At 33.1% G+C, this 27340-nt stretch overlaps 2 protein-coding genes across 3 annotated transcripts; one reads left to right on the top strand and one right to left on the bottom strand.

Annotated features, from left to right (window-relative positions):
- Nucleotides 1-1824: 1824 nt before the first annotated feature.
- On the top strand, nucleotides 1825-6745 carry LOC127801947 (cytochrome c biogenesis protein CCS1, chloroplastic). 2 transcript variants are annotated; one of them, XM_052337495.1, is made up of 8 exons: nucleotides 1825-2384; nucleotides 3587-3806; nucleotides 3901-4012; nucleotides 4590-4826; nucleotides 5150-5415; nucleotides 5604-5760; nucleotides 5888-5971; nucleotides 6119-6745. In XM_052337495.1, the coding sequence occupies exons 1-8, from the start codon at nucleotides 1994-1996 to the stop codon at nucleotides 6272-6274; spliced, it is 1623 nt and encodes a 540-aa protein (XP_052193455.1). In that variant the 5' UTR covers nucleotides 1825-1993; the 3' UTR covers nucleotides 6275-6745. The 2 variants fall into 2 exon arrangements, with proteins under 2 accessions (XP_052193455.1, XP_052193454.1); XM_052337494.1 differs by having other exon boundaries at nucleotides 1826-2384; nucleotides 4554-4826.
- A 2061-nt stretch (nucleotides 6746-8806) lies between these two features.
- LOC127801948 (4-hydroxy-3-methylbut-2-enyl diphosphate reductase, chloroplastic) lies at nucleotides 8807-13545 on the bottom strand. The gene is made up of 10 exons (XM_052337496.1): nucleotides 13168-13545; nucleotides 12540-12736; nucleotides 11059-11238; nucleotides 10807-10938; nucleotides 10579-10653; nucleotides 10395-10500; nucleotides 10214-10308; nucleotides 9525-9710; nucleotides 9339-9425; nucleotides 8807-8997 (listed from the first exon to the last, which is right to left on the bottom strand). The coding sequence occupies exons 1-10, from the start codon at nucleotides 13427-13429 to the stop codon at nucleotides 8932-8934; spliced, it is 1386 nt and encodes a 461-aa protein (XP_052193456.1). The 5' UTR covers nucleotides 13430-13545; the 3' UTR covers nucleotides 8807-8931.
- Between the last annotated feature and the right edge of the window lie 13795 nt (nucleotides 13546-27340).

The following is a 27340-nucleotide window of genomic DNA, read 5'->3' on the forward strand; positions in this document are numbered from 1 at the left end:
TAACTAACAAGTCATTTCGGTTATCTATAAAAAGAAAGAAACTAATAATGGCACGTTTGACTATAATTTTGAAGTTATGTACAAGGTTTTCAAAAATATGGCATTTATAAAATTCTTTTTAATATTTAGATTCTATTTTTTTCTTTTTGATAATTAATACTTTGAAAATCAAAATAGAAAGGTTGGGCAGATAAATATGGCATATAGGGATGGCAATTACAACTGAAATCGTGAGGAATCGAATCGAAACCGAATTGATCAACGCGGTTAAAAATTGTTTGACTAGGTAATGGTTTGGTTTGGAAAAAAACTGAATACTGTTTCAATGGGTATGGTATGGTTTGGTTATGATTTTCACTAAAACCAAACCAAAATCTGAATCGAAACCGAACCGAATGGTGGGTTACCGAATCAAATCGAATATATATATAATATTTTATATACATCCTAGCCCACCCGAGCCTAATTGCCTTGCTTGCAAACCCTTCTCCCCTCCTCTTCTATTTCCTTTCTCAACCTCGCTCTCGCTTTTTCTCATCTTCGCTGCCTCTCACTCGTCCACGCGCCCTCACCCTCGCCCTCACTCTCTGCATCTCTCTTACTCTTGTTCTCGCTCGCCCTCGCTGAATCTCTCTTGCTCTCGCTCGTCCTCAATCTCTCTCACCCTCGTTGCCTCCTTTCTCTTGCTCGTTTATGCGCACTCGCCCTCGCTATCTGCATCTCTCTTGCTCTTGCTCACCCTCGATCTCTCTTGCTCGTCTGCTAGTGCTCGCCCTCTCTCTCTACCTCTCTCTTGCTCGGCCAATCGGCTTCGCCCGCCCTTGCTTGGTATGGTCTATTATCTTTTAGTTATTTGATTCTCTCGATTGACAGCTAAAAAACTACTAGGAGAATCATAATCATAGAATTTCATTTTATTATTATGCAACTCTTTTCGTTCCAAATGACAAACTTTGAGTTCAATCCCCAAATTGAACAATCCCTAAATTTGCAGGGAATACCCATACTCTTTTGGTAACAAGATCCAAATTATTTACTACAATAGAGCTTTGTATGAGATTATGCTAGGAATCTAGAACGATTCATTAAATTGCCAACTGCCATTCGCCCATACTTTCTCATATTACTAAAAGAGTGTGCTTCGTGCATGTACATTTGATGAGACCCAAAAGATAAACAATCCTTTTGCAATCAATTTACGAAGAAGATATTAATATTGTTGATGAAGGTATTAACTTTTGTAACTAAATTTTTTTAGCTTAAATTATAATTTAATTATGTAAATATTAATTTATTGATCTTAGCAATTGTAGGTTTGGAGATGTGATTTTCTATTTAAGAAGTTTTGTAACTTTATACAAGAATAAAGTAACTTTATTAGAATTTATCTTTGTTTGTTATGAAATTATCAAAAAAATTTATGAATACTATTTGTCTTTGTTTGTTGGTATGGATTAAACTAAAAAAACTATGGTTAAATCGAAACCGAACCGAAACCGAATTGTTTGGTTATGGTTTTAAATTTTTAAAATTAAATGGGTAATGGTTTGGTTTTGATTTTACTAATTTAAGTTTGGTTTAATTATGATTTTAGTAAAAATCAAAATCAAACTAAACCATTGCTAACTCTAATGGTATATATACATGAAGGTTGTTTGTTAATATTTGAGGGATGAATTAATGACATTATTAGTGAATTCTCGATATAGTATGATGGACATTATTAATAAATTAAAAAAAAACAAAAGACCTTGAAATTTCATTTTCATGTATAAAGAAAGCTAATTTATTTATTTATGGAGATAAGGCAGAATGCAGATCAGCCATGGTGGGCTATGATAAAGCGGCTTACATGGCAAAACCTCTATTGCTCGTTCACTTTGCATGAGCGATGACCCAACGCCTAGAAGAGAAGCAAGGATCTTCCTTCTGGTTCTGGATAATCCAATCACAACCCAGAGAGTAGCAGAGAGAGAGAGAGAGACCTCCAACAATGGAAATTCCCACTCTGAACCTATCATCTTCAACTCTAAACCCATCCCAAAACCAGACCCGTCTCCTCAAATCTCCCCCTTTCTTCTCCAATACCCAAATCTATGGCCTCTGTTGCAAGAGAAGGCTGTCCCTTTCAATCACTTGTAAGCTCAAGGCGACCAGGGAGAAGAGGCTGAGAGAAGATAGCAAGAATGTGGCCAAGAAGTTTTCGGTCTCTGAGGGGGCTCCCTCCACCTCAGACGGCGCCGGAAATGGCCGGCCACCGGCGAACGATTCAGCCGGCAGCTTCAAGTTTTTCAAGAAGTTCCCAAGAAAGGTTTTGTCGGTTTTGTCTAATTTGCCTTTGGCCATCGGGGAAATGACCTCCATTGCTTCTTTAATGGCCCTTGGTATTTCTCTTTCTATCTATTTTGTGTGTTTCTAACACAAGCGCTTTTGTCATCATTTGATAAAATCATACTCACTTGCTCAGTCACTTCTATCTTATTTATATGCCATCGTCTGAATTCGTATTGACGTACAAATGGCATATTTAGATTTCCCTCTAATAGTTGGTCCTTGATAGCTTACTTCTCTGCATATTGTCAAGCAAGTTTAATTTCTTGCGGTTTGTCTTTCAGTAAAGTGAGTACGAATTCTAGTTGTCCAGATTTAAGTTGGATGGTTGTTGGTAACTAAGAATAGTTGTATCCTTTGTGAAATTTTTGTGCACAAGAACTCGGAAGTCATATTGAGCATGCAAAATAAGCATGATTTAGGGATTCAAGTAAAGGGTGTTGCTTGGCTGATGGCAACTTGCATAAGAACTGTCGAGGGGATGGTGTAATCTTTAACTGTTGTCCACTTGCAGTAGTGCTGCATATTGAGTTCTTTGCACTTGCCAGTATTTGGGAATTTTTCTTTTCTTTTCTTTTTCCCTGAGAGCTGCTCCATACATGGTTTGTGAAAGTGCAAATCATGATTTCATCAAAAGCATCGGGCTTGGAAAATATGTTCCAAGTCCACTGCCTTTGATAAAAATCGATTTGTATGAAGCTGATCTCAGTTAAGAAAGTTCTGAAGGAAAGGTAACTCGTGAAAGCACAAGGATCACCTTTGATTAATGCAACAAAGTTGAGTTTACAACATTCTAAGTTTTTTCATTCCCATCTCTATCTTTTTTCACATTGTTGGAGTGTAAATGCACAATGGAAATGCAGTTTCTCATTTTCTCACAGTTTATTCGCAAATCAAAATTTTTGTACGAGTATGGTAGATTCCTCTTGACTCCTAGCTGTTGGGGTTTAGTCCACTGAAATGATACCAATTTGTTAGTAGTGGATGGAAATGACTGGAGAGCTAGAATTTATATAGCTGACCCCACATATAGTAAGATAAAAGGCTTGGTATTTTGTATGCAGTTAAATTAAGAACAACCATACCCTTGCTTAACCTTTGAACTCATTTACAACTCTTCTGTTTTTCCAAATTGGGGCTTTCAGCTTGTCCTCCGACTATTTAATCTCCATTGTGCTTCAGATCTTTGAATTAATTTCCAGGTGCATCTTAATTGGAAGTTAGTGTTCTGAAAATATTATTATTGTCTGTGCAGGAACTTTTATTGATCAAGGCGAGGCGCCAGATTTCTATTTTCAGAAATTCCCTGAAGATAATCCTGTGCTTGGATTTTTTACTTGGAGATGGATTCTCACCCTTGGCTTCGACCATATGTTCTCATCCCCACTTTTCCTCTCACTGTTGGTTCTTCTGGCAGCATCGCTCATGGCCTGTACATATACCACACAGATCCCCCTGGTCAAGGTAGCAAGAAGGTTCGGTTTATCTGTAGCTATTTCTCTTTAAGCTGAGAGGGACATGGAGAATCTCTATACCCAACAGGTGCTAAATTATTTTCTGTATCTGCAGATGGTCTTTCTTGCACTCAGCAGAGGCCATTAGCAAGCAGGAATTTGCAGAAACACTGCCTCGAGCATCACTTGAGGATTTGGGCATCATTTTGATGGGAGCTGGATATGAGGTGTGATAATCAACTGCTGTTTTTCTTATATTTTTCCTTCCTTTTTTTTCCTCTCTTTCTTCTGCTCCCTGGAGTTATTGCCAGCAAGGCTCTCCCAGATTCTGTTACCATAGTTGCAAAATTTACCATATTTGTATTTTAGTTATAGATGCATTTGCAATCTTTGTACATTCCATTTTGTAGGGTTGCATTTACCGACATTTATGTGATTGTAACCTTACGATTTCTTGTCTCCTGAATGATAAATATCTTGTCTTCAGAGGATATATCCTAAACTGTTGGCTACAAACTATTTAAGTGTTGCAAAAGTGCAAGTAGGATAGAAAGTGATTTATATAGGTTAATTGATAATTTATGTGGAATTGGAAGAAAATTGGACGTAATTCCAAACAAAGAAAATGGGACATTGAAATATTTCACTACAAATTTTTATGCTCGTTTTCTCTTCACACTTCTGCAGATGGAGCTCCATGGTCATCTAGTTGCTAATCTCCTTTCAGCTTATCACTTTTTAAGCATTACCCCCTTAATGTTTCTGTAGGTTTTCTTAAAAGGAACGTCTTTATATGCCTTCAAGGGGTTAGCAGGTCGGTTTGCTCCTATTGGAGTCCACTTGGCAATGCTGCTGATAATGGCAGGTGGAACCATGAGTGCTGCTGGGAGTTTCAGAGGTTCAGTCAATGTTCCTCAGGGTCTGAACTTCATTGTCGGTGATGTGTTGGGACCAAGTGGCTTTCTTTCCTCTCCAATGGAAGCTTTCAATACCGAAGTGCATGTCAACAGATTCTACATGGACTACTACGACAGTGGAGAGGTACGAAGCTGTAAATAGGAAGAGCACCCTGAGATAAAAGCAATACTCTCTCATTGAATGTTTGTAGCACAGGCAGGGTACTGTTCCATTTTGTTTTAGATAATTCCTTCCTTGTGAAACTGTGGGTCGTAACAAAGTCATTTGCTTAGAGGTGCATCTAATATGGCCTAGGGAAAGTGCAGAAGTTTTATGCATCTTAACTTAGGCTAGCTTTGCAGTCACATGATATATATTAGATCTTTCCATATTGATGACACTTTTTCTTTTGATCTTGCTTCCTAGTGCTAAGGGTTTCTGTATTGCTCTACTCATTTCCCTTGCAGGTTCAGCAGTTTCACTCTGATCTCTCTTTATTTGACATTGAGGGGAAAGAGGTGATGAGGAAAACAATAAGTGTGAATGACCCAATGAGGTATGGTGGAATCACCATATACCAGACAGATTGGAGTCTTTCGGCTCTACAAATTCTGAAGGATGATGAAGGGCCTTTCAATTTGCCTATGGCACCGTTAAAACTCAATGGGGATAAGAAGCTTTTTGGGACCTTCCTACCTGTTGGGAATCCCGAGTCTCCTGATGTCAAGGGAATGTATGTTTCCCTAGTACTTCAAAATCTCTCAAATCCTCAAATTTCAAGCTGAAATTCAGGTCCTGTTGCATAAATGATTATAAAGAAGAGTTTGGGGGCGCAGCCAAAATTAGTTTCTGATGGTCTGCCTTCACAAAACATGTTTAGTATTCATTCCTAACATTTGTTTCTTTCCATTTGGACTTTAGATCAATGCTCGCACGTGACCTGCAGTCGATCATTCTCTATGATCAACAAGGAAAATTTGTAGGAGTTAGACGGCCCAACTCTAAGCTCCCTATTGAGATTGATGGTGTGAAAATCGTTATTTTGGATGCAATTGGTAGTACTGGCCTTGAGTTGAAGGTGATGACAAAATTTTCAATTGTGAAATCTCATCTAACTTTTTGTTTCTTTCGTTTAATTAGATTTGCATTCTCCTTTTTCTTCACTTCTTCTTTTGGTAAAACTAAAGTAGTTTGTTCTATATCAGACTGACCCAGGGGTGCCAGTTGTTTATGCTGGCTTTGGTGCTCTAATGCTCACCACTTGCATCAGTTTTCTCTCTCACTCTCAGGTAAAGCCTCTTCTCCCGGGATAGGTTTACTTGTGGCATCTGTTGTGGTGTTGGAACAAACAACTGGTGGCCAAGGCTTCCATTGTTCACTTTCATGTGTTTTCTCCTTGCCTTCTTTTTGTTTTGCCTCATCTGCTCAACTGGCAGGTATGGGCCTTACAAGATGGAAGAACCGTTGTCATTGGCGGGAAGACTAACCGAGCCAAGGTTGAATTCCCGGATGAGATGAACCATTTGTTAGATCAGGTTCCAGAGATAATTGAACCATCTCCTTCCCGCCAATCTAACAGCTCTAGTGGCTAGTAGTTACCCACTTCAATATTGAATGACAGTTGTTGACTTATCAGCTGGAAGAAGAGACAGTCGACTGAATTTCATTGGACTAATGCAGTTTAGAGGAATCAAGATTGAATTTGAAAGAGCAATCCAAGGGGCATACTCAATGCTAGTTAAGAGCCAATGTGATGGAGAGCAAAAGTTGAAGAAAAGTAGAAGATTATTCACAAAGCAATCAGATGGCATTAACAACATTGCTTGTTACTACAGTGATAGAGGAAAGCCCACTCACGGCCTCCAGAGTCTAGCCTCCAGATTGTGTATGTTGTTCTCTTCCCCTCTTTCCCTTCTCTTAACCCTTTTTTTTTTTTTTTTCCACTTGCATTATTTTGTTTTACAAAAATATTGTATTGAGCAAACATATTGAAGTAAATATGACAGGAGAACATTTGGATATATCAAAAAGAATAATACCTTATGTTGTTTGACTTTCAGTTATGAAGTCATGAGTAGTGCTTCTTGATCTATCAAATGATAAGAAAAAGACATTTCAGATAGTGTTTCTTAACTAAGATATAGAGCGAAAAAGTAAAATATGAAAAGTATTTTAGACAAAAGTAATTTTTATTGTATTTGTTAAATTTATTTGACAATCTTTGAAAAAGAAATTACGTGACTTTTTATCTAAGTTTTTTAGATAAATTTATCTTAAATCTTATAGATAAGAAAAAATAACTTATATATTTTTCAATGCATTTAAAAAATTTATCAATCTCACTCTTATCTCGACCATTTCATATTTTGATTCGGAAAGTATTTTAATTTTATTTTGATACAATCTTATTTTATTTATTTTAACAAACTTTGTCTCGATAAGTTAATTTTTAAGGAAACCAAATTGTACGGATGCGAGAAAATCTTATTTCTAAAATTCGATCGATCAAATTGTTGTTTGATAAGAGAAGGGTTTGTAGTGTTTCTTTCAGCAACTACATGAATAAATTTCTCTTGCTATTTTGGGTTTGTGAACTTAGATATGAAATACCACTTATATATTAGGTATTAATTACATGATTAAAAAATACTTAAAAACACATTTAAGATTTGATGAAAAATCACCATGACCTGTTTGGATGTTAAAAGATTATGTAAATTGATTTATCTTAATTTTTAAAATCTTTTCCGTCTCTTGCATCGGGGTTTGGCGATGGCTAAATATTTGACCATTGCTAAACCAATAGGGTTGCAGAAGGAGCCTCAACGATTATTTGTGTTAAAGAAATCACTTTTATGACTTATTTTTTGTTAAAGAAATTTGTTTTGTCTTCAAAAAAGAAACCATTTGGTTTCTTAGGCAAATCAAGTCGGTACCTTAGCTTTAGGGGTTTTTTGATTTTTTGTATTTATTGTTTTGCCACCTTGTTGAATTTTATGCTCCTTTGAACGCGGCAAGATGATTTGATTTGATCAAGAATCTGGATTTTATTTTGTAAAAACTCATGAAAAGGCACCAAAACCAAATCAAGGCTCGCCCAATCTTTGCATTTATGCATGATACTACCACAAAACTTTATATAAAATGATATAACTTATTAATATCCATCCTAATAATATTTTTATATTACATTTTTTACAAAAAAAAAAAAAATTAGCTTCTCCAACCTCTCAAAGAGGCCCAAAAATACCCAAAAAAAGATAAAACAAACGAGCTCAGTTTATTGCATGGTCATCAGCATTAGGCGGATCCCATCAGAACTGTTGCCCATTGGGTAAACAATAGTATACTGCCCCTTCCCCTGCCCTGGAAATTAGGGCATGTTTAACATAACATTGAGCTAATTTTTTTCACAACTATTGCTTTCTTCCTTTGGTATGTGCAAACCTTCAATTACTCTCTCTTTTCCATAATATATCAAGTTCGTTCACAGTATACCCAGTAGATCTCTTTTCCACAAATGCGAGCACCGGGAGGGGCATAGGCATGGCATTCTTACAAATGATAATAGAAGAATTATTAAGCAACTTTACTCTTTTTTACTAAAAATGTATGTATAAAAAAGAAGACAATCAAGTAGATCTTCTTTAAGAGGTGCCTAGATCCATTCTCATGTTGGGCCTTTTAAGAGTCCAAGAAAGGGAATTTCTCATTCTTACAACTAGTGTTTAGTTAGAGGATCTCTATTCTTGAGTGCTGCATGCTTCCAGTCTAAAATGACAAAAACTAAACTATGCATAACCAAAAACAAAACGAAGAAAGCCAGAAGCAGCATCTTTTTGCGTGTTGCTTCTGGTTCTTACTTTCATGTGTTTATAGAAGAACCTAGATAGATTCGCTGAATGTCTTCCCTAGCCAAACCCCAACACAAGTGAACTTTTATTTGGGTTCTTGTGGACAGGGGATTATATGTAAAGATGTTCTCAGTTGTGAGTTGGAGGTGGAGGAACCTGTTTCAATGGAGGGAAAGCCTCCTGAAGAAGGGAGAGAGGTGATTCAGGTTCTGAAGAGGGAAAAAAGATGGAAGAAATTATTGTGGGGGGGGGGATGGGAAACTGATAATATTGCTTACATCTATAGCATATTTATATATTTAACGTTACAGTGGGTACATGATGCTTTCCTTCTAATACTTCCATCAAAATAAAATACAGCAGTATTTGCTTACATATTAACAGTGAGCCTCAACCTACGCCAGCTGCAGGGCTTCTTCACGTTTGATGTCGAACACCTTGATAAGAACATCTTCAACAACCTGCTCGAAGTCATTAAGACAGTAATTATGACTGTTTTAAGCTAATGGCACAAAGACCTTACGCTAGAAGATGATGTGATTGCAATAGTATTAGTGTTAAAGGTGTTTCTGGTACTGAACTATAGATCATTCTATCACCGTTCAATGACCTTTACTTTACTGAAGCATATAAGAGCTATAGCTGTACGAGGTTTTTACAGAACATAAGACTATATATAGAAATGATTGGCAAACTAGAATTCAGACTTAATATATTGTTGCTCCTGTTATATGTAAGTAGCAAAATCCGGCAATATGGATTGCGTATTGCAAAAAAGATAAATCCTGTTAAATGCAATTACCTTATCAGGAGTAGAGGCCCCCGATGTTACTCCTATTGTAATTGGACCCTCTGGTAGAAAGTTCTCTTTCTCAACCAGCTCACCATGCTGTTACAATGGTGCAACATCAACATAAGAGAGAATTAGTCAATTAGATTTCATATCCAATGATCAATTGCCACAATGGAATTATTCACACAAACTTACCATCAATTTGTAACTGATTTTGTTTCCAGGACCAATTCTCTGCTCACTGTCTACCCAGTACGATGGAATTCCACGAGCCTCTGCAATCTCCTGTAGGTGAGAAGTGTTACTTGAGTTCCACCCACCAACAACTAGCATGAGATCCATCTGTTGCTCAACCAGCTTATATATGGCATCTTGTCGCTCCTGACATAGAGAGAGAGAAATCAATTAGAAGAAACTTCATGGAGGCCAAAAAGAAACAATTAATACTTAGAGCCAGGTCGCATCATGTTCTGTTTCACTTTTATGCATTCTTGCCTTCAGAATTTGTGTAACACAAATGGGCAAAAGGTCACCACAGGTTTTTGTTTGTGGTATTTTGACAAAATGTCATGTAAAAAGGCTTCATAAAGGGAAAACAAAAGGACAGGAAAAAACAATGGTTATCACGTGGTTGATAAATGCAAGCCATTTACGATTTGAACTCCCTAAAAGAGTGCCCAACTGGTCCATGGACCAAATGCAACATGCACAAGACAAGTTTCCATATCAGAACATGAAAAAGGGTAAGAAAAAGACCGAAGCACATAAGCATGAACAGATGGATAAAAAATCCCAGTGTGTCAGACAATATTAAATAAGAATAGACCAGAAACAAAACCGGTGCCATCAAAATGAAAAAAACAATAGATGAGGGGAGAAGATACTTGAGTAGCATCGCAGATTGTATTGAAGCTTATGAAGTGGTCGTTGATATTTTCCACTCCATATCTACGCATCATAGTCCTCTCCGCTAATTTCCCTGTAAAACATGAAGACAAACTTAGGAAGCACAACTTGCAAGTTGTGGGTAAATATAATAAAGAGCAGAGTAGAAAAATAACTAACCAATCTCTTCAGTTTCACCCTTAAGCATTGTGGTTTGGTTTGCAATACCAACTTTAACCAAGTCTCTGTCTGGATCAAATCCCTTTGAAACAGCAAACTTGAATTTCTGTGGCAAAGCAGAAATTCATCACACTTGGCATTCTGGAATATTTACAAACTGGGTACAAAAGCTACCAAAACTTACCTCTAAAAATGCCTCTTTGGTTGAGCTAGAGCCATCAAGTTCACCCCCAAGAATGTAATCACAAACATATGTTGCCTAGATAAAGTTAAGAAACTCATATAATTAAAACCTTGTAGCAAAGACGGGGCTTAATTCTTGGACAGACTATAAAAATTCCTTCAAGTGAAGAGAATTTGAAAATATTACAGTGCAAATTTCAACAAATAATAGCAGCCACAATCAAAATACCTCTGCCATGTTCTTCACAATGATATATGTTCCTGCAAAAGATGCAGTTGCTATGGTCTCCTCATGAGCATATTTACCATGAATAATTGAAGTATACTCTCCCTTCTTGTGCTTCTCAACAGTATTCCAAACCTTAATAGAAATTACAAATGACAAGTCTTATATTTTGAGGGAAAAGGGCATATAATTAAAGCACTACAGGAAAAAAAAGAAAAATCAAATAAGCAGTTGCTCGTTGACTGGAAAAGATACCTTAGATACCCACGGACAAGTTGTATCAACAATTTGGACGTTTTTGTCACTCAAAACCAACATCTCATCTACTGAAGCTCCAAAAGCAGGCAAAATTACAACATCATCCTTTTCAACAACATCGAATTGTTTCTTGCCATCATTAAGAGGAACATTTTGAACCCCCATCTCTTCTAACCTCTGCATGACAAAACATATAATTTATTAGATGAATTAAATGGTTATCAAAAAGAGGAGAACATTGGACACTGAACAAGGGAAGACTTGTCCAACTGCCTTCTATAGCATCAACAGAGGAAATAATTTTGCTTCAATAAAGTCAACTCTCTTGTGGGAAAGCATTGATTGTGATTTCGGTTCAAATGGAAATCAAATAAAAGCAGAACATCAAAGATTTCAAAAATTCATGTGATCCTATAAAAGGACAACTAGAAATCAAAATCCAAATTTTGAAACAGGTCAACTGAGAGACTGAGGTATCGACCTTAATTAATTCAGGAATAAGATTCATACTTCTGTGCAAAGTAAGATTATGTAAGTTCACATTCAAAGTAGCTAGCCCACTAACACCAAAAACATATAAGCACGAGCAAAATATTTACTATACTTCACAAATATTGCAGTTGGTTCTTTGCAGTCCTGAAAACTGAGTCAAAAGAAGATATAAAACCCTTAGAAAAACGAAACTGATGTCAAACAATCATAAATTTACAAACATACAGAACAAGAAAGCACGGAAAACAAAATGCACAAGACTCATTTCAGTATCAAAAAAATTGCAAAATTTCATAAATATATACAAATGACAAATTACAACTTGAAGAGGTTGGGAAACTACAATTCATGTAGCCAAACCCACGTATTGGGTTTTAAGGGTTGTGATTATAGTTCATTGTTGATAAATTACATCATAAGCTACCAAGAAAATAAACTAATAAAATTGTGTTCTAAATTTTGTGTGAAGCTAACTTATCAGATATTGATTCAAATCCCTTCTGACACAGTTATGCATTGTCCGATGATTCCAAGAATTATTATGCTTTGTATCAAGACTCCCAACAATTGGGGTCATCCATTTGTTTTGCCAATCTGCTGAAAGGACCATAATTTTGGTTGAAACACATGCTTGCACGTTTTCTTCTCATCATCTTAATAAGCATTAATTTTGTCTCCACATCCCCTTGCATTACCCAAATGAATGCACTATCATTCTTCTGCAATGATGCACTTTGACTTTTGAGTAGTTCAAGTTCAACGAAGTTATGTTATAGCTCCCAGTCACCAATACAACCGTGCAAAAGAAATTTCTTAACTGTCAAAATTGCCCTTCGTAAGAAGTCATAATTAATAAGACACAAGTGGATCCATCTTTGTTACCCAAAAATGACATCCAAATAGCAAATAGGTATTAGCAAGCCTAAGTAGATATACAGGGCTCAAAATTCCCAATTATTGTGGAAGATGGGGAAAAAATGATAGACCTTGTTGACAGTTGGGTTGTGAATAATTTCATTTGTGATCCAAATCCTCTCCTCAGGAAACTGCTTTCTAGCCTCATAGGCAATCTGGACCGCCCGTTCAACACCCCAGCAAAATCCATACGCTTCAGCAAGTTTTACAGTAACGTTTCCCCACGTATATTGATTTCCGTTTTCCTTCAAAGTCTTTATGATGTCACCTGAAATTATCCAATAAACTGATGAGCACAGAAAACAAAGTTCCCAATTCCAAAAAAGAGAAGTTCCGAGTTAAATTGAGCCTTCCTTCTACTTTACTAGGTCAAGAACAAAAATCAATAACTTGAAACTTCCTTAGTTTTTTTTTTTTTTTTTGTGCCAGTTTTCTAGCCAAACAGATGCCGCAAATCGATTGGATTATCAACTTATGCTCGGATTAACTGCAGAAACAAGCGGCAAATCGAAGATTTTTAAAGAATTGAATGCCATCAGATTGGAATGAAAATCAACTCTAGAAATGATTATACAAAGCCAAAAAGAAACACAATTAAGAAGCACTAAGAAAGAAGTTGCTCTGTTATCTTTTCTTCCGTTCTCTCTCCACGAACGACTGGCTCTCAAGTCTCAAGCACAAGAAATCGAGAGAACTCACTCGTGTACTCGCGATTCATGAGCTTGAGAGTCTCCTCCTTGTATCCAAACCCTTTGCGGTTGTAATTCTCGCTCCTCGTCAAGTTCTTCCGGAACACCTTCGCGTCGAAGTCCGAATCAACGGCGACGGAGGACGAGGAATCGGAATCCCCGGCGGCGCATCGGACGGAGAAAGGCTTCCGGCAGGGGAAGACTCTGATGACCGGGAGGGAGGAGAGCTCGGTGCCGGTGGTGAAGCGGCCGAATTGCAGGGAAATCGCCATGGGAGGCGAGAAGGAGAGGAGAGTGCACACGTTAGCGTGGAGCGGATCGGAGTGCAGCGCAGAGAAGGCTGGATGGTTGGTTGGTGCGCCTCGGGTGCGCAGTTTATATAGCACCCTCTCGTTTTTCGTGATCCATGCGTTTTTTTAATTGAACTCATTTTATATGCTTCGGAATTTCTTTCTCTCGGGTTTCGCCGCTTTGGCCTTTTGCGCATTGAGATCGGCCTCCGGCTCACGGCTCCGATGCTTCGTCGCCGTAGGTGGGCCCCACCGACAGTGGTTAACGACTTTTAATTGCCCAAATTTGCACGATTCAATGACCTAATCTTCAAACTTAACATTTTCCTTTATTTGCTCCCCCAATATTTTGTGAAATTATTTTTTTTTTAATTTTACGATTCAATGACACTTAAATTTGTAGGATTGTGTTTGCCATTTCTCTTACTAGTTGGAGATGTGAATTTACACCCTCGTTAGCTCGCCCTTGTGGCCGGTGGTCGATGCTTGATGGCTCGCCCTTATGGTCAATTCAGGGCTCATTTTTACATTTCACTTCAGGATCTCAAAATATCAAGTACGACACTATTCCCAAGTGAGGTCACTTGGTCTCGATCTTAGATACTTAGCCATATTCGTCATTAGGTGATCTTAACAGCTTCTTGGCCACAACAATCCCTAAGTTAAGCCTCTCGTGAGTCTCTTGTTCACATTTTGACCTCCCGGTCACACTTTTACCTTTGGTGGGCCTAAGAGCTTCTTTCTTTGAGATTATCTTTTAGCATAACAATTCATGCTTGTAAACTTCACAATGATATAAGATGAATGTCAAATTGAAAAGAAGGTATGCTTACATTCTAATTTACTTGCACACAAAAACTTTAATCCTCTAGAATTGCTCAACTAATGGTTAAAGAGTTATTCTAGCAAGTTCCAAGGCAGCCCTCACTTTTCCTTCTCTTATTTACATACCATCTAATTGACTCAAAGACAATCCATAACTGATGATGCGGAGCCGATCACATTCTTCTGTCTCGAACCAAGTACCTGCAAAAAGGGTGGGGACTTGCTCCCCGTGATCCCTCCGATGCTCAAGTCAGTTCATAGGGTTTTTTAGGAGTATAATAGTAATGGAAAAATAATATATGAGTCCCTTAGGAGTCAGATCCCCATACCTGTAGAGGTTGCCCTCTATTTATAGATGTCCCGTGGCCTTTCCCTTAGGAGATAAGATATATTTCAAAAAGAGAGGTTGATCCTTTTTCCATGGGGAGAAAAGATAATCTTTCCTAATAGAGATAATTCTTGAGATATTTAAAGATATCATTGGTTGACTTAATCTTCTTATTTATCTCTTTCCAGTTCAAAATCATAATAAAGATTATAAAGATAAGCGGAGCTCCTAAGTCTTGACACGTGGCGATCGCATATTAGTCTTTACTGGCACACATGGCTCCGAGTTAATGGTAACCTCCCAGGGGTAGTACAGTAAAATTGCCCCCTGTAAATATTCCCTCATCACTTGCCCCCCACTCCTTGAGCTGATCGAGTAAGGAGGTTGGGCAGCTGAAGGAGTAGTTGTCACTGTTTTTCTGAGCCTCTATAAAAAAGTTCTACTAAAAATTTGGGTTAGCAGTCTCAGATGCTGAATTCGCTTTTTAAGTCTCCCGGTGCCTTTTCAGTCATCCCATGCGAAGGGTGATTAGGTCGCTCGAGGTGATAGTAACGTTCGAGAATTTTCCTTATCTTTGAGGCCGCTGGCCGAGGCTGTGTGCCTTGTCTTCGGGGGCCACTGGCCGAGGCTATGGTGGCCGAGGCCGCGTGCCTGATCTTTGGGGGCCGCTGGCCGAGGCTGCGGTGGCTGAGGCTGCATGCCTCGTCTTCGGAGGCCGTTGGCTGAGGCTGTAGGGGCCGAGGCCGCTTGCCTTATCTTCGGGGTCGTTTGGTCGAAGCTGTGTTAGTCGAGGTTGCGCGCCTTACCTTCGGGGCCGTTGGCTGAAGCTGTGTTGGTTGAGGCTATGGTCCCTTTGGTCTTCGTTTGGCGGAGGTTCGTAGCCTCCGAACTGATGCCTTTTGGTCTTCATTTGGCGGAGGTTCGTAGCCTCCGAACTGGTGCCTTAATTAGTAGGGGTGGTCCCCTTTGGTCTTCATTTGGCGGAGGTTCATAGCCCTCGAACTGGTGCCTTAATTAGTAGGGGTGGTCCCATTTGGTCTTCATTTGGCGGAGGTTCGTAGCCTCCGAACTGGTGCCTTAATTAGTAGGGGTGGTCCCCTTTGGTCTTCATTTGGCGGAGGTTCGTAGCCTCCGAACTGGTGCCTTAATTAGTAGGGGTGGTCTCCTTTGGTCTTCGGTGGTCGAGGTTCAAAGCCTCGAAGTCGTTCCTTAATTATTAGGGGTGGTCCCCTTTGATTTTGAGTTGTCAGGAGTTCGAGGATCATATGTGACCCTTTGTTTTTGAGTGTTCAGGGGTTCGGGGCCCCCCGAGAATCATATCTGATCCTTTGTTTTTGAGTGTTCGGGGGTTCGAGGCCCCCCGAGGATCATATCTGATCCTTTGTTTTTGAGTGTTCAGGGGTTCGAGGCCCCCCGAGGATCATATCTGATCCTTTACTCTTGCGTTGTCGAGGCATTTCAGACCCTCGGTCTTCATGTGCACATGCTGGCTTGAATTGTAGTTGATGACGGGATTTTAAAGAATATCCATATTTTATTTTCGGCGAAATGCCTACTTCCACAATCCGAAATAACATCCATATTTTGTTTTCACGGTTCGGCTTGATGCCTACGTCCGCAATCAGAGATAATGTTCATATTTTGTCTTTGCGGTTCGGTCTTGATGCCTACGTCCGTATTCCGAAATAATGCTCGTATTTTGTCTTCGCGGTTCAGTGAAATGTCTACGTCCGCAATCCAAAATAATATTCATATTTAATTTTCGCGGTTCGGTTTTGATGCCTACGTCCGCGATAGCCATCTCTACCGTCTTGTCATGCAAAGATGCATCCTACTAACCATTGGCCATCACTTTGAGGGTTCGGAGCTAGCCCAATTTGGCCCTTGCTGCCGTCATGGAATAAAACCCCCATGGGTAGAAAAAGATGCTATGCTTATTGGAAAAGCCCTTTATTGACATTGTAGCCCAAAAGATAGGCCAGAGAAATATAATGTATACAGCATGAACAAAATCAAGCTTCATCATCTTGAGGTTTTTGACCTCAACAAGTGAAATTAATAAGCAATGATGATAAACAAACACATAGACTCAATGGATTAGAAAAATTAGCAGTACCTTGCTGCCGTGAAACTTCATCCATTGATTCTGCTTGTCTTTTTTTTCAGCCTCTAAAAGGTTTTATTTTAACATAAAGCCGCATAGGATGGCAAAATCAAGCCTCATAGGATCTATAAAATAAAATGAACATCTTCTTTCTCCTGGATTACCGCTCCCAATTTTTTCTCCCATTTTTTCGGAGGTCACATAAGAGCCAAGCTTATGGGAAAACAGCAAAAATTGACACATACAAAAATTGATCTTTACACACATAAATTAATAGTTGATACGCATAGTGCCTCCAGCTATTTTTTTCCTTTTATGTAACAGTGATCGATGTATAAATATTAAACCAGGGAGCATATCGTTAATGAGGCCACATACGTGAAACCTTTTCTTTCCCACTCAATCTGATTGTGCTTCGAGTGGCTTGAGATTATACTTGGCAGACAAAAAGAAAAACAAGGGCCCCACGGTGGGCGCCAATTGATGATGCAGAGCCGATCACCTTCTTCTGTCTTGAACCAAGTACCTGCAAAAAGGGTGGGGACTTGCTCCCCGTGATCCCTCCGACGCTCAAGTCAGTTCATAGGGTTTTTGAGGAGTATAATAGTAATGGAAAAATAATATATGAGTCCCTTAGGAGTCAGATCCCCATACCTGTAGAGGTTGCCCTCTATTTATAGATGTCCCGTGGCCTTTCCCTTAGGAGATAAGATATATTTCAAAAAGAGAGGTTGATCCCTTTTCCATGGGGAGAAAAGATAATCTTCCCTAATAGAGATAATTCTTGGGATATTTAAAGATATCATTGGTTGACTTAATATTCTTCTTTATCTCTTTCCAGTTCAAAATCATAATAAAGATTATAAAGATAAGCGGAGCTCCTAAGTCTTGACACGTGGCGATCGCATATTGGTCTTTACTGGCACACATGGCTCCGAGTTAATGGTAACCTCCCAGGGATAGTACAGTAAAATTGCCCCCCTGTAAATATTCCCTCATCAATAACAAATATTGCAGTAGAATCCTAAAAATTCAAATAGTAACTAAGTTCTATTATCATCATTCTCAATTGAGATTGGATACATAAGTATGAAATAATATTATTGTAATAATCCATATTTTTAAAAGGGCTCAAGAGTAAATTATCTTGGAGCAAAAGTGAAATTTGCAGATAAATTGAGGATATAAAGTAATTTCTTACTGTTATAAATGATCGAATCGACTACAGGGAGTGCCCTGGAGTCGAGATGCCAAAAGAAAATATTATGGTATTTATGAGAACATCGAGGCATGATTTATGGCATCGAAAGAAATTAGATAAAAAACGATTTTCGATACAGCTAAAATGTAGTTACGATTTAGACTGCAAAATCGAATTATCGTAGAGGGTTTCTAGGAAGTCAACGGAACCTTGAGAGAATTCATATTCAGTAGGTAGAACAACCCTTCAGTGGGTTCAGGAAGAAACGAAAGGATTTGCGGCCAAAACAAAGATTCGGGCCTAAATATAGTTTTTCAAAATTGCCAAGAGGTCGAAATGATATTTTTTTGAAATCTTTGGTAATGAAATGGATGTTTTAGGACTTGAGTGTCTTAAATGCAATTATGAAAAAGTTGAGGGGCTTTGTGAAAATGGGCTAAAGTGAGAAAGCCAAAGTTTGAGGGGCCAAAATACAATTTCATGAAAACCTGTAAACAGCCATGGCCGACCAACCCACCCCGTCGCCCAATTTAGCCATTGTCAGCCCACGAGGGTTGGTCAGGGATGCCTTTGGGTCAAGTCATGGCCGACAACGGCCACCAAGGTGGCTGAATTTCGAGAAAAAAAATCGATCGAATAGTTCGCCGATTTTGTTAAGCCTGCAAGTTGCATTTTTGGTTGGTTAGGGTTGCTTCCAGACCGATCTAGGGAGCGTAGAGACTCATAAGGCATGGTATTAAGTGGCCAAAGGGGTTTTCAAGCTTCAAATTTGCTTATAAATAGAGCTCGAGTGGTCGAGGATTTTAAACATTTTTTGCTTCAAATTACTCCTGATTTCTAACGAATTGGCTTTTCAAATCATAGGGCTTTTGTTGCCCGTGGCCTAAGGAAGCATTTTTGAGCATTTGAGGCATTTTAGTGGAGTTTTAATGGTTGTTCGAGCTTCGCTGAAGTTTTGAGGCAAGCGATCTGGCCTAGGCTTTGGCCGGCAAAATGGAAGCTCTCCGGTGCTCCTTTGAGGCTAAAAGTTGGCCATAATGATCGATTGGAAGAGAGGGATCAAATGAATCGGTTTCAAAAAAATTTGATGTGTCGTCACTGGAGAAGACGATCGGCACATGGGTCACACGGGTTGGTCTTCATGCGCGGCCACTCGCCTTAGTGCGTGTGGGCACGTGGGAGGCCTGAAAAATCTGAAAGAAAATCTTAGAAAATTGGGAAAAATAAGATGAGTAAACCTGTGCAAAAAGATTTGGTGTTTGGCTTCTCGATGTCTCAGTTTCTTCACTGATCAGCCTCGTTTTGTTTGCAAATAAGGGTTTGAGGTAAGTCTAATAATTTTCCTTTGATGTTTTTAGATTTTAATGAATTGTTGTGGAAAAAGATTGGAGAAAATAGTCCCGAAGGTATTTATTTGGATTTTTAGAATGAGAAATGGAAGAAAATGCATAGAAAATGAGGAAATTAATGTTTTGAAATATTTAGTGATTAAATATGATTTATAGGATTGTTGTGCTCGAGATAAAATTATTGGTGCAACTTTTGAGGGTTGGCACAAAAATCAAGGTCGAGCACACAAATTGAGGCAATGCTCGTTTTTCAAACTTAGTGCTAAAGGTAAGTGGTTCGATCCCAAAATCTAATTTTATGTAAATGATTTTGTCATGTTGTTATGTTTTGATGTGAGTATGTTATATAGATTGTATTTATATGTATTGATGATGAAATATATATATATATAAGCATGATGAGATTCACAGTCATACGTTGCATAGGTTTGGAATTAGGTACTGGTACATTTATTTTGCTAAGAGTGCACCCATACATCTCAGTCTGGCATGGAGACTGTAAAAATGATAAGTAATCTTAAGGTGCAATCAACTCAAACAGAGATTTATGATGTTATGTGCATTGCATACATACATAAGAATTAAATGTTTTGTTCTCTTACTTAGATGATTCATCATCTAACTTGAGTTTTGCTCCTGAAATATTCAAACGTTCTAAATAGAGATTGTAGCATAAATGAGACATGAAATGACACTTAGCAAAGTGCATAATGAATTGTATGATGAGTTGAATGTACGTTATGTACCCCATGTATTTAAGTTATGCTATTTTGAATTTTGAATGTTTTGAGAAATGATGATGTATAACCTTAATTATGGTTAATGAGGATGTAAGAATTAATTTATGATTAATAATAAAATGTTAGGTTCGATTCTATCTTTCGCATTTGATGTTTATGATAATTCTCTTTCGAGATAGATGTATGAAAATTTTAAGATGAACATAAGGAATGAGATGGTCTAGTAATAGTTTTTTAAAAAAAATTATTATTCAAAAATTGTCTTAAGTTATAACGGACTTGAAAAATGGAGCGTTATAATTATACCCACAAATAATCTCTATAAATTAATGTGACACATTTAAAATTCATAATAATTTAAGTCAAAATTAATAATAGTTTATAATAGTGACTGAATTTATTTTTAATTTTAAATGGAATTATTATAAATTTTATTAATATATAATATTTTTTATAAATATGATTTATCAAATGAGTTACACGAGTGCCAAAAATCAAAGTTTGATGAGAAAAGGAAGTGTCTAGAAGGCACGTTTTTGTGGAGAAAATGACGGAGGGAGGGAGGAGGGGCCCACGTGGTTGGTGACCGTCCGATCTCGATCACACAGGCGGGGGGGTCGTGGGATTGAGTGGATGGAAATGGAGATTAATTGCACCATTGTCGTATTGCTCGCTCGCTCTCTCTCCTCGGTCTTTAGTTACATGGCCTGAGGCTATTTTTCATTTATTTAAGAGTCCAAGTGTGTGACGCACATCGTAACTAAGGGCCTCCACGTGTGACACATCTTTGTGTTTATTTTGTCGAGTCGTAGTTTAAGTAACATGAAATTTGAGAAATATATTAATAATTTGAATTTTGTAAATGGTCATGCTTGTTATCTGAATTTGGGTCTGGGGAGGGAAGTAATTTATGATAATAACTAGTGGATGGGCGATTAGCCATGCGATACATGAATATCGTCAAAAAAAAATAAATCGTTAAAGTAAAAGTTGTATAATTTAGTAATTATAATAAATGAAAATCACAATAAATAAGTAAAAAATAAACAAAATAATCGTGTTACAATCATGAGAATACAACAAAATAATTATAAATTTTGAAAGATTTCCTTATATACATTCAAGGGTAGACAAATAATAAAAAGTACATAACTCTATCCCGAAACCATATAGAAAATAAACCTAAATTAACATGTAATACAATAAGCAATGAGTAAAAAAATACAAAAATTACACGATAACAGGAAAAAAAAAAAAAGATAACCAACCTCTTTATTCTAAAATATGCATTCAATGGTAGACGTTTTTTTTTTTTTTAATTTTCACATGTATTTGTCTCATATGTGCGTGCCACACGAACCCTCAATGCCTAATTTTTTCTAGTTGCATTCATATCACTCACTTCACAGAATAGTGGTGCTATATTATACCAGAAGACTAAACTAGATAAAAAAATACGGTTAAAATTTACTAAATAAAAGTAAAGAAGAAGAGAAAATTTAAGAAGAAGAATTGAGAAAGGAGAAAAAAGGAAATGAAAGTGTTGAACGGGAATGAAGAGGAAGAAGAGAGAGAGATATTTGTTTTATTCTATTAATTTTTCTTTCTTCAAATTCTTCAACTTCTCTCAATTTATCAAATCACATGTCACCATTAAGTTTCTCTTTTTTTTTCACGCTTTGCCACACAATCTGAATCTTACTTAACATAATTTTCAAAACACAAATTTAATTTATATTTAATTTCTCCAAGTCCAACATATAGCACATATTCGGAGTAGACCAATGGAAAAAAGGAGAATTAAATAAATGACAATAATCAATTAAGTTGAAAAATAAAATTATGACATTTAAAATTATAAAAAATAAATTTAAATTAATTAAATTGTATGTAAAATAAAGATAATTTAAATAATCAATTAATTATATAAATAATAATAATCAAATTTTCAAAATTGATTATCCAACTTTATATATTTCTCCTAATAATTAATTACCACATTGAAGATAGGTCAAATTATTAAAGAAGTACAAAAAAGTTAAAAAATAAAATTATAACATTTAAGTTATATTTAAAATTATAATATTTAAAATTATACGAAAATAAATTTAAATTAATTAAACTATATATAAAATAAAGATAATTTAAATAATCAATTAATTATATAAATGGTAATAATCAAATTTTCAAAATTGATTATCCATGATTTTACATGTTTAACAATCAATTACCACATTTAAGAGAGGTCAAATTTTAAAAAAATAATAAAAAAAAAGTTAAAAAGTAAAATTATAATATTTAAATTATATATAAAATTATAATATTTTAAAATATAAAAAATAAATTTAAATTAATTAAACTATATATAAAATAAGAATAATTTAAATAATCAATTAATTATGAAAATAATAATAATCAAATTTTCAAAATTGATTATCCAAATATGACTTTACATATTTTTCCTGACAATCAATTACCACATTTAAGACAGATCAAATTTTTAAGAAAGCAACAAAAAAAATAAAATTAAAAAAAAATTATAATATTTAAGTTATATATAAAATATAACATTTAAAATTATAAGAAAATAAATTTAAATTAATTAAACTACATAAAATAAAAATAATTTAAATAAATAATTAATTATATAAATGATAGTAATCAAATTTTCAAAATTAATTATACATACATGACTTTACATATTTTTCCTAGCAATCAATTACCACATTTAAGACATGTCACATTTTTAAGAAAACAACAAATCTATATATATATTATAACAAAACAGCCGTCAAATTTTTTCCCGCCTATTTTCAGTTATTATTTTGATATTTTATTATGTTTTTGTAATTTTTTTTGCTTACCCAAAATAGAATTTTTATAGGTCATTAATTAAGTCTAGATTTGTGAAAAATGTGTAGTTTTTTGAACATGTAAATGATTTTTTTCATGACTGAATAGTATTTGGAGAATGTGTAAGCATGTTAGTATATGAAGAGCCAATATCTAATTCATATTATTAATTTTTAAATATTAACATAAAATTTTAATTGAAATAAATTACAGAAAAATGAGACTTTTTTAAATCGGGAGAAATCTTGAGATATCAGGTAATATCGTCGAATACCGACTATCAAGTAAATTTTTTATTTTATTTTATATATAGTTTAATTAATTTAAATTTATTTTTTTATAATTTTAAATGTTATCATTTTTTATATAACTTAAATGTTATAATTTTATTTTTTAACTTTATTTTTTTGATTGTTTTTTTAAAAATGTGACCTGTCTTAAATGTGTTAATTAATTGTTAGGAGAAATATATAAAGTCATATATGGATAATCAATTTTAAAATATTGATTATTATTATTTATATAATTAATTAATTATTTAAATTATTTTTATTTTATATATAGTTTAATTATTTTAAATTTATTTTTTTATAATTTTAAATGTTATAATTTTATATATAACTTAAATGTTATAATTTTATTTTTTAACTTTATTTTTGTTTGTTGCTTTCTTAAAAATGTGACATGTCTTAAATGTAATAATTGGTTGACAAGAGAAATATGTAAAGTCATGTATGTATAATTAATTTTGAAAATTTGATTATTATCATTTATATAATTAATTAATTATTTAAATTATCTTTATTTTATATAGTTTAATTAATTTATATTTATTTTATTATAATTTTAAATGTTATAATTTTATTTTTTAACTTTATTTTTTTGTTGCTTTCTTAAAAATTTGATCTATGTTAAATATGGTAATTGATTGTCAGGAGAAATATGTAAAGTCATGTATGGATAATCAATTTTGAAAATTTGATTATTATCATTTATATAATTAATTGATTATTTAAATTATTCTTATTTTATATATAGTTTAATTAATTTAAATTTATTTTTTATATTTTTAAATGTTATAATTTTATATATAATTTAAATATTATAATTTTATTTTTTTATTACTTTCTTAAAAATTTGACCTATCTTAAATGTGATAATTGATTGTCAGGAGAAATATGTAAAGTTATAGATAATTAATTTTAAAAATTTGATTATTATCATTTATATAATTAATTGATTATTTAAATTATTCTTATTTTATATATAGTTTAATTAATTTTTTTATATATATTTTTAAATGTTATAATTTTATATATAATTTAAATATTATAATTTTATTTTTTAACTTTATTTTTTTTGTTACTTTCTTAAAAATTTGAACTATCTTAAATGTAATAATTGATTATTAGGAGAAATATGTAAAGTTATGGATAATCAATTTTGAAAATTTGATTATTATCATTTATATAATTAATTGATTATTTAAATTATCTTTATTTTATATATAGTTTAATTAATCTATATATATATTATAACAAAACAGCCATCAAATTTTTTCCCGCCCATTTCCAGTTACTATTTTGATATTTTATTATATTTTTGTAATTTTTTTGGCTTACCTAAAATAGAATTTTTATAGGTCATTAATTAAGTCTAGATTTGTAAAAAACGTGTAATTTTTGGAACATGTAAATAATTTTTTTCATGGCTAAATAGTGTTTGGAGAATGTGTAAGCATGTTGATATATGAAGAGCCAATATCTAATCCATATTATTAATTTTTAAGTATTAACATAAAATTTTAATTGAAATAAATTACAGAAAAATTAGAATTTTTTAAATCGGGAGAAATCTTGAGATATCAGGTAATATCGTCGAATACCGACTATCAAGTAAATTTTTTATTTTATTTTTATTTTATATATAGTTTAATTAATTTAAATTTATTTTTTTATAATTTTAAATGTTATAATTTTATATATAGCTTAAATGTTATAATTTTATTTTTTAACTTTATTTTTTTGATTGTTTTTTTAAAAATGTGACCTGTCTTAAATGTGTTAATTAATTGCTAGGAGGAATATGTAAAGTCATATATGGATAATCAATTTTAAAATTTTGATTATTATTATTTATATAATTAATTAATTATTTAAATTATCTTTATTTTATATATAGTTTAATTATTTTAAATTTATTTTTTTATAATTTTAAATGTTATAATTTTATATATAACTTAAATGTTATAATTTTATTTTTTAACTTTATTTTTTTTGTTGCTTTCTTAAAAATTTGATCTATGTTAAATATGGTAATTGATTGTTAGGAAAAATATGTAAAGTCATGTATGGTAATCAATTTTAAAAATTTGATTATTATCATTTATATAATTAATTGATTATTTAAATTATTCTTATTTTATATATAGTTTAATTAATTTAAATTTATTTTTTATATTTTTAAATGTTATAATTTTATATATAATTTAAATATTATAATTTTATTTTTTAACTTTATTTTTTTTGTTACTTTCTTAAAAATTTGAACTATCTTAAATGTAATAATTGATTATTAGGAGAAATATGTAAAGTTATGGATAATCAATTTTGAAAATTTGATTATTATCATTTATATAATTAATTGATTATTTAAATTATCTTTATTTTATATATAGTTTAATTAATTTAAATTAATTTTCTTATAATTTGAAATATTATAATTTTATATATAACTTACATGTTATATTTTATTTTTTAACTTTTTTTTTGCTTCCTTAAAAATTTGATTATTATTATTTATATAATTAATTGATTATTTAAATTATTTTTATTTTACATACAATTTAATTAATTTAAATTTATTTTTTATAATTTTAAATGTCATAATTTTATTTTTCAACTTAATTGATTATTATCATTTATTTAATTCTCCTTTTTCCCATTAGTCTACTATGAAGATGTGCTATATGTTGGACTTGGAGAAATTAAATGCATATTTAAAATTATTTTTATTTCAAATTTGTGTTTTGAAAATTATGTTAAGTGAGTAAGATTTGAATTGGTTGGCAAAGCGTGGAAAAAAAGAGAAACTTAATGGTAACATGTGATTTGATAAATTGAAAGAAATAAGAGAATTTGAAGAAAGAAAAATTAATAAAAGAAAGCAAATATCTCTCTCTCTTCTTCTTTTCCATTCCTGTTCAACTCTTCCATTTTCTCACTTCTCCTTCCTCTATTCTTCTTCTTAAATTTTCTCTTATTCTTTATTTTTATTTAGTAAATTTTAATCGTATTTTTTTTTACCCAATTTGGTCTTCTGGTATAACATAACACCACTATTCTACCAAGTGAATGATATGAATGCATTCGTGTGGTACGCACATATGAGACAAATACACGTGAAAATCAAAAAAAAAAAAACGTCTACCCTTGAATGCATATTTCAGAATAAAGAGGTTGGTTATCGTTTATTCTTTTTTTTTTTCCTGTTATTGTGTAATTTTTGTATTTTTTATGCATTGCTTATTGTATTACATGTTAATTTAGGTTTATTTTTTATATGATTTCGAGATAGAGTTATGTGCTTTTAATTGTTCATCTACCCTTGAATGCATATAAGGAAATATTTCAAAATCTGTAATCCTTTTGTTGTATTCTCATGATTGTAATATTGTTATTTTATTTATTTTTTACTTTTTTATTGTGATTTTCATTTATTGTAACTACTAAATTATATAATTTTCATTTTAACAATTTTTTTATTTTTACGATATCCATGCATCGCATGGGTGATCCACTAGTAAAAATAAAGTTAAAAAATAAAATTATAACATTTAAGTTATATATAAAATTATAACATTTAAAAATATAAAAAAAATAAATTTAAAATAATTAAACTATATATAAAATAAGAATAATTTAAATAATCAATTAATTATATAAATGATAATAATCAAATTTTCAAAATTGATTATCCATATATGACTTTACATATTTCTCCTGACAATCAATTACTACATTTAAGACAAATCAAATTTTTAAGAAAGCAACAAAAAATAAAGTTAAAAAATAAAATTATAATATTTAAGTTATATATAAAATTATAAAATTTAAAATTATAAGAAAATAAATTTAAATTAATTAAACTACATAAAATAAATATAATTTAAATAATTAATTAATTATATAAATGATAGTAATCAAATTTTCAAAATTAATTATACATACATGACTTTACATATTTTTTCTAACAATCAATTACCACATTTAAGACATGTCACATTTTTAAGAAAACAACAAATTAAACTATAAAAAAATAAAATTAAAAAGTAAAATTATAACATTTAAGTTATATATAAAATTATAACATTTAAAATTATAAAAAAATAAATTTAAAATAGTTAAACTATATATAAAATAAAGATAATTTAAATAATCAATTAATTATATAAATAATAATAATCAAAATTTTAAAATTGATTATCCATACAT

The sequence above is a fragment of the Diospyros lotus genome, chromosome 5 (assembly GCF_014633365.1).
Source record: "Diospyros lotus cultivar Yz01 chromosome 5, ASM1463336v1, whole genome shotgun sequence".
Taxonomy (NCBI): domain Eukaryota; kingdom Viridiplantae; phylum Streptophyta; class Magnoliopsida; order Ericales; family Ebenaceae; genus Diospyros; species Diospyros lotus.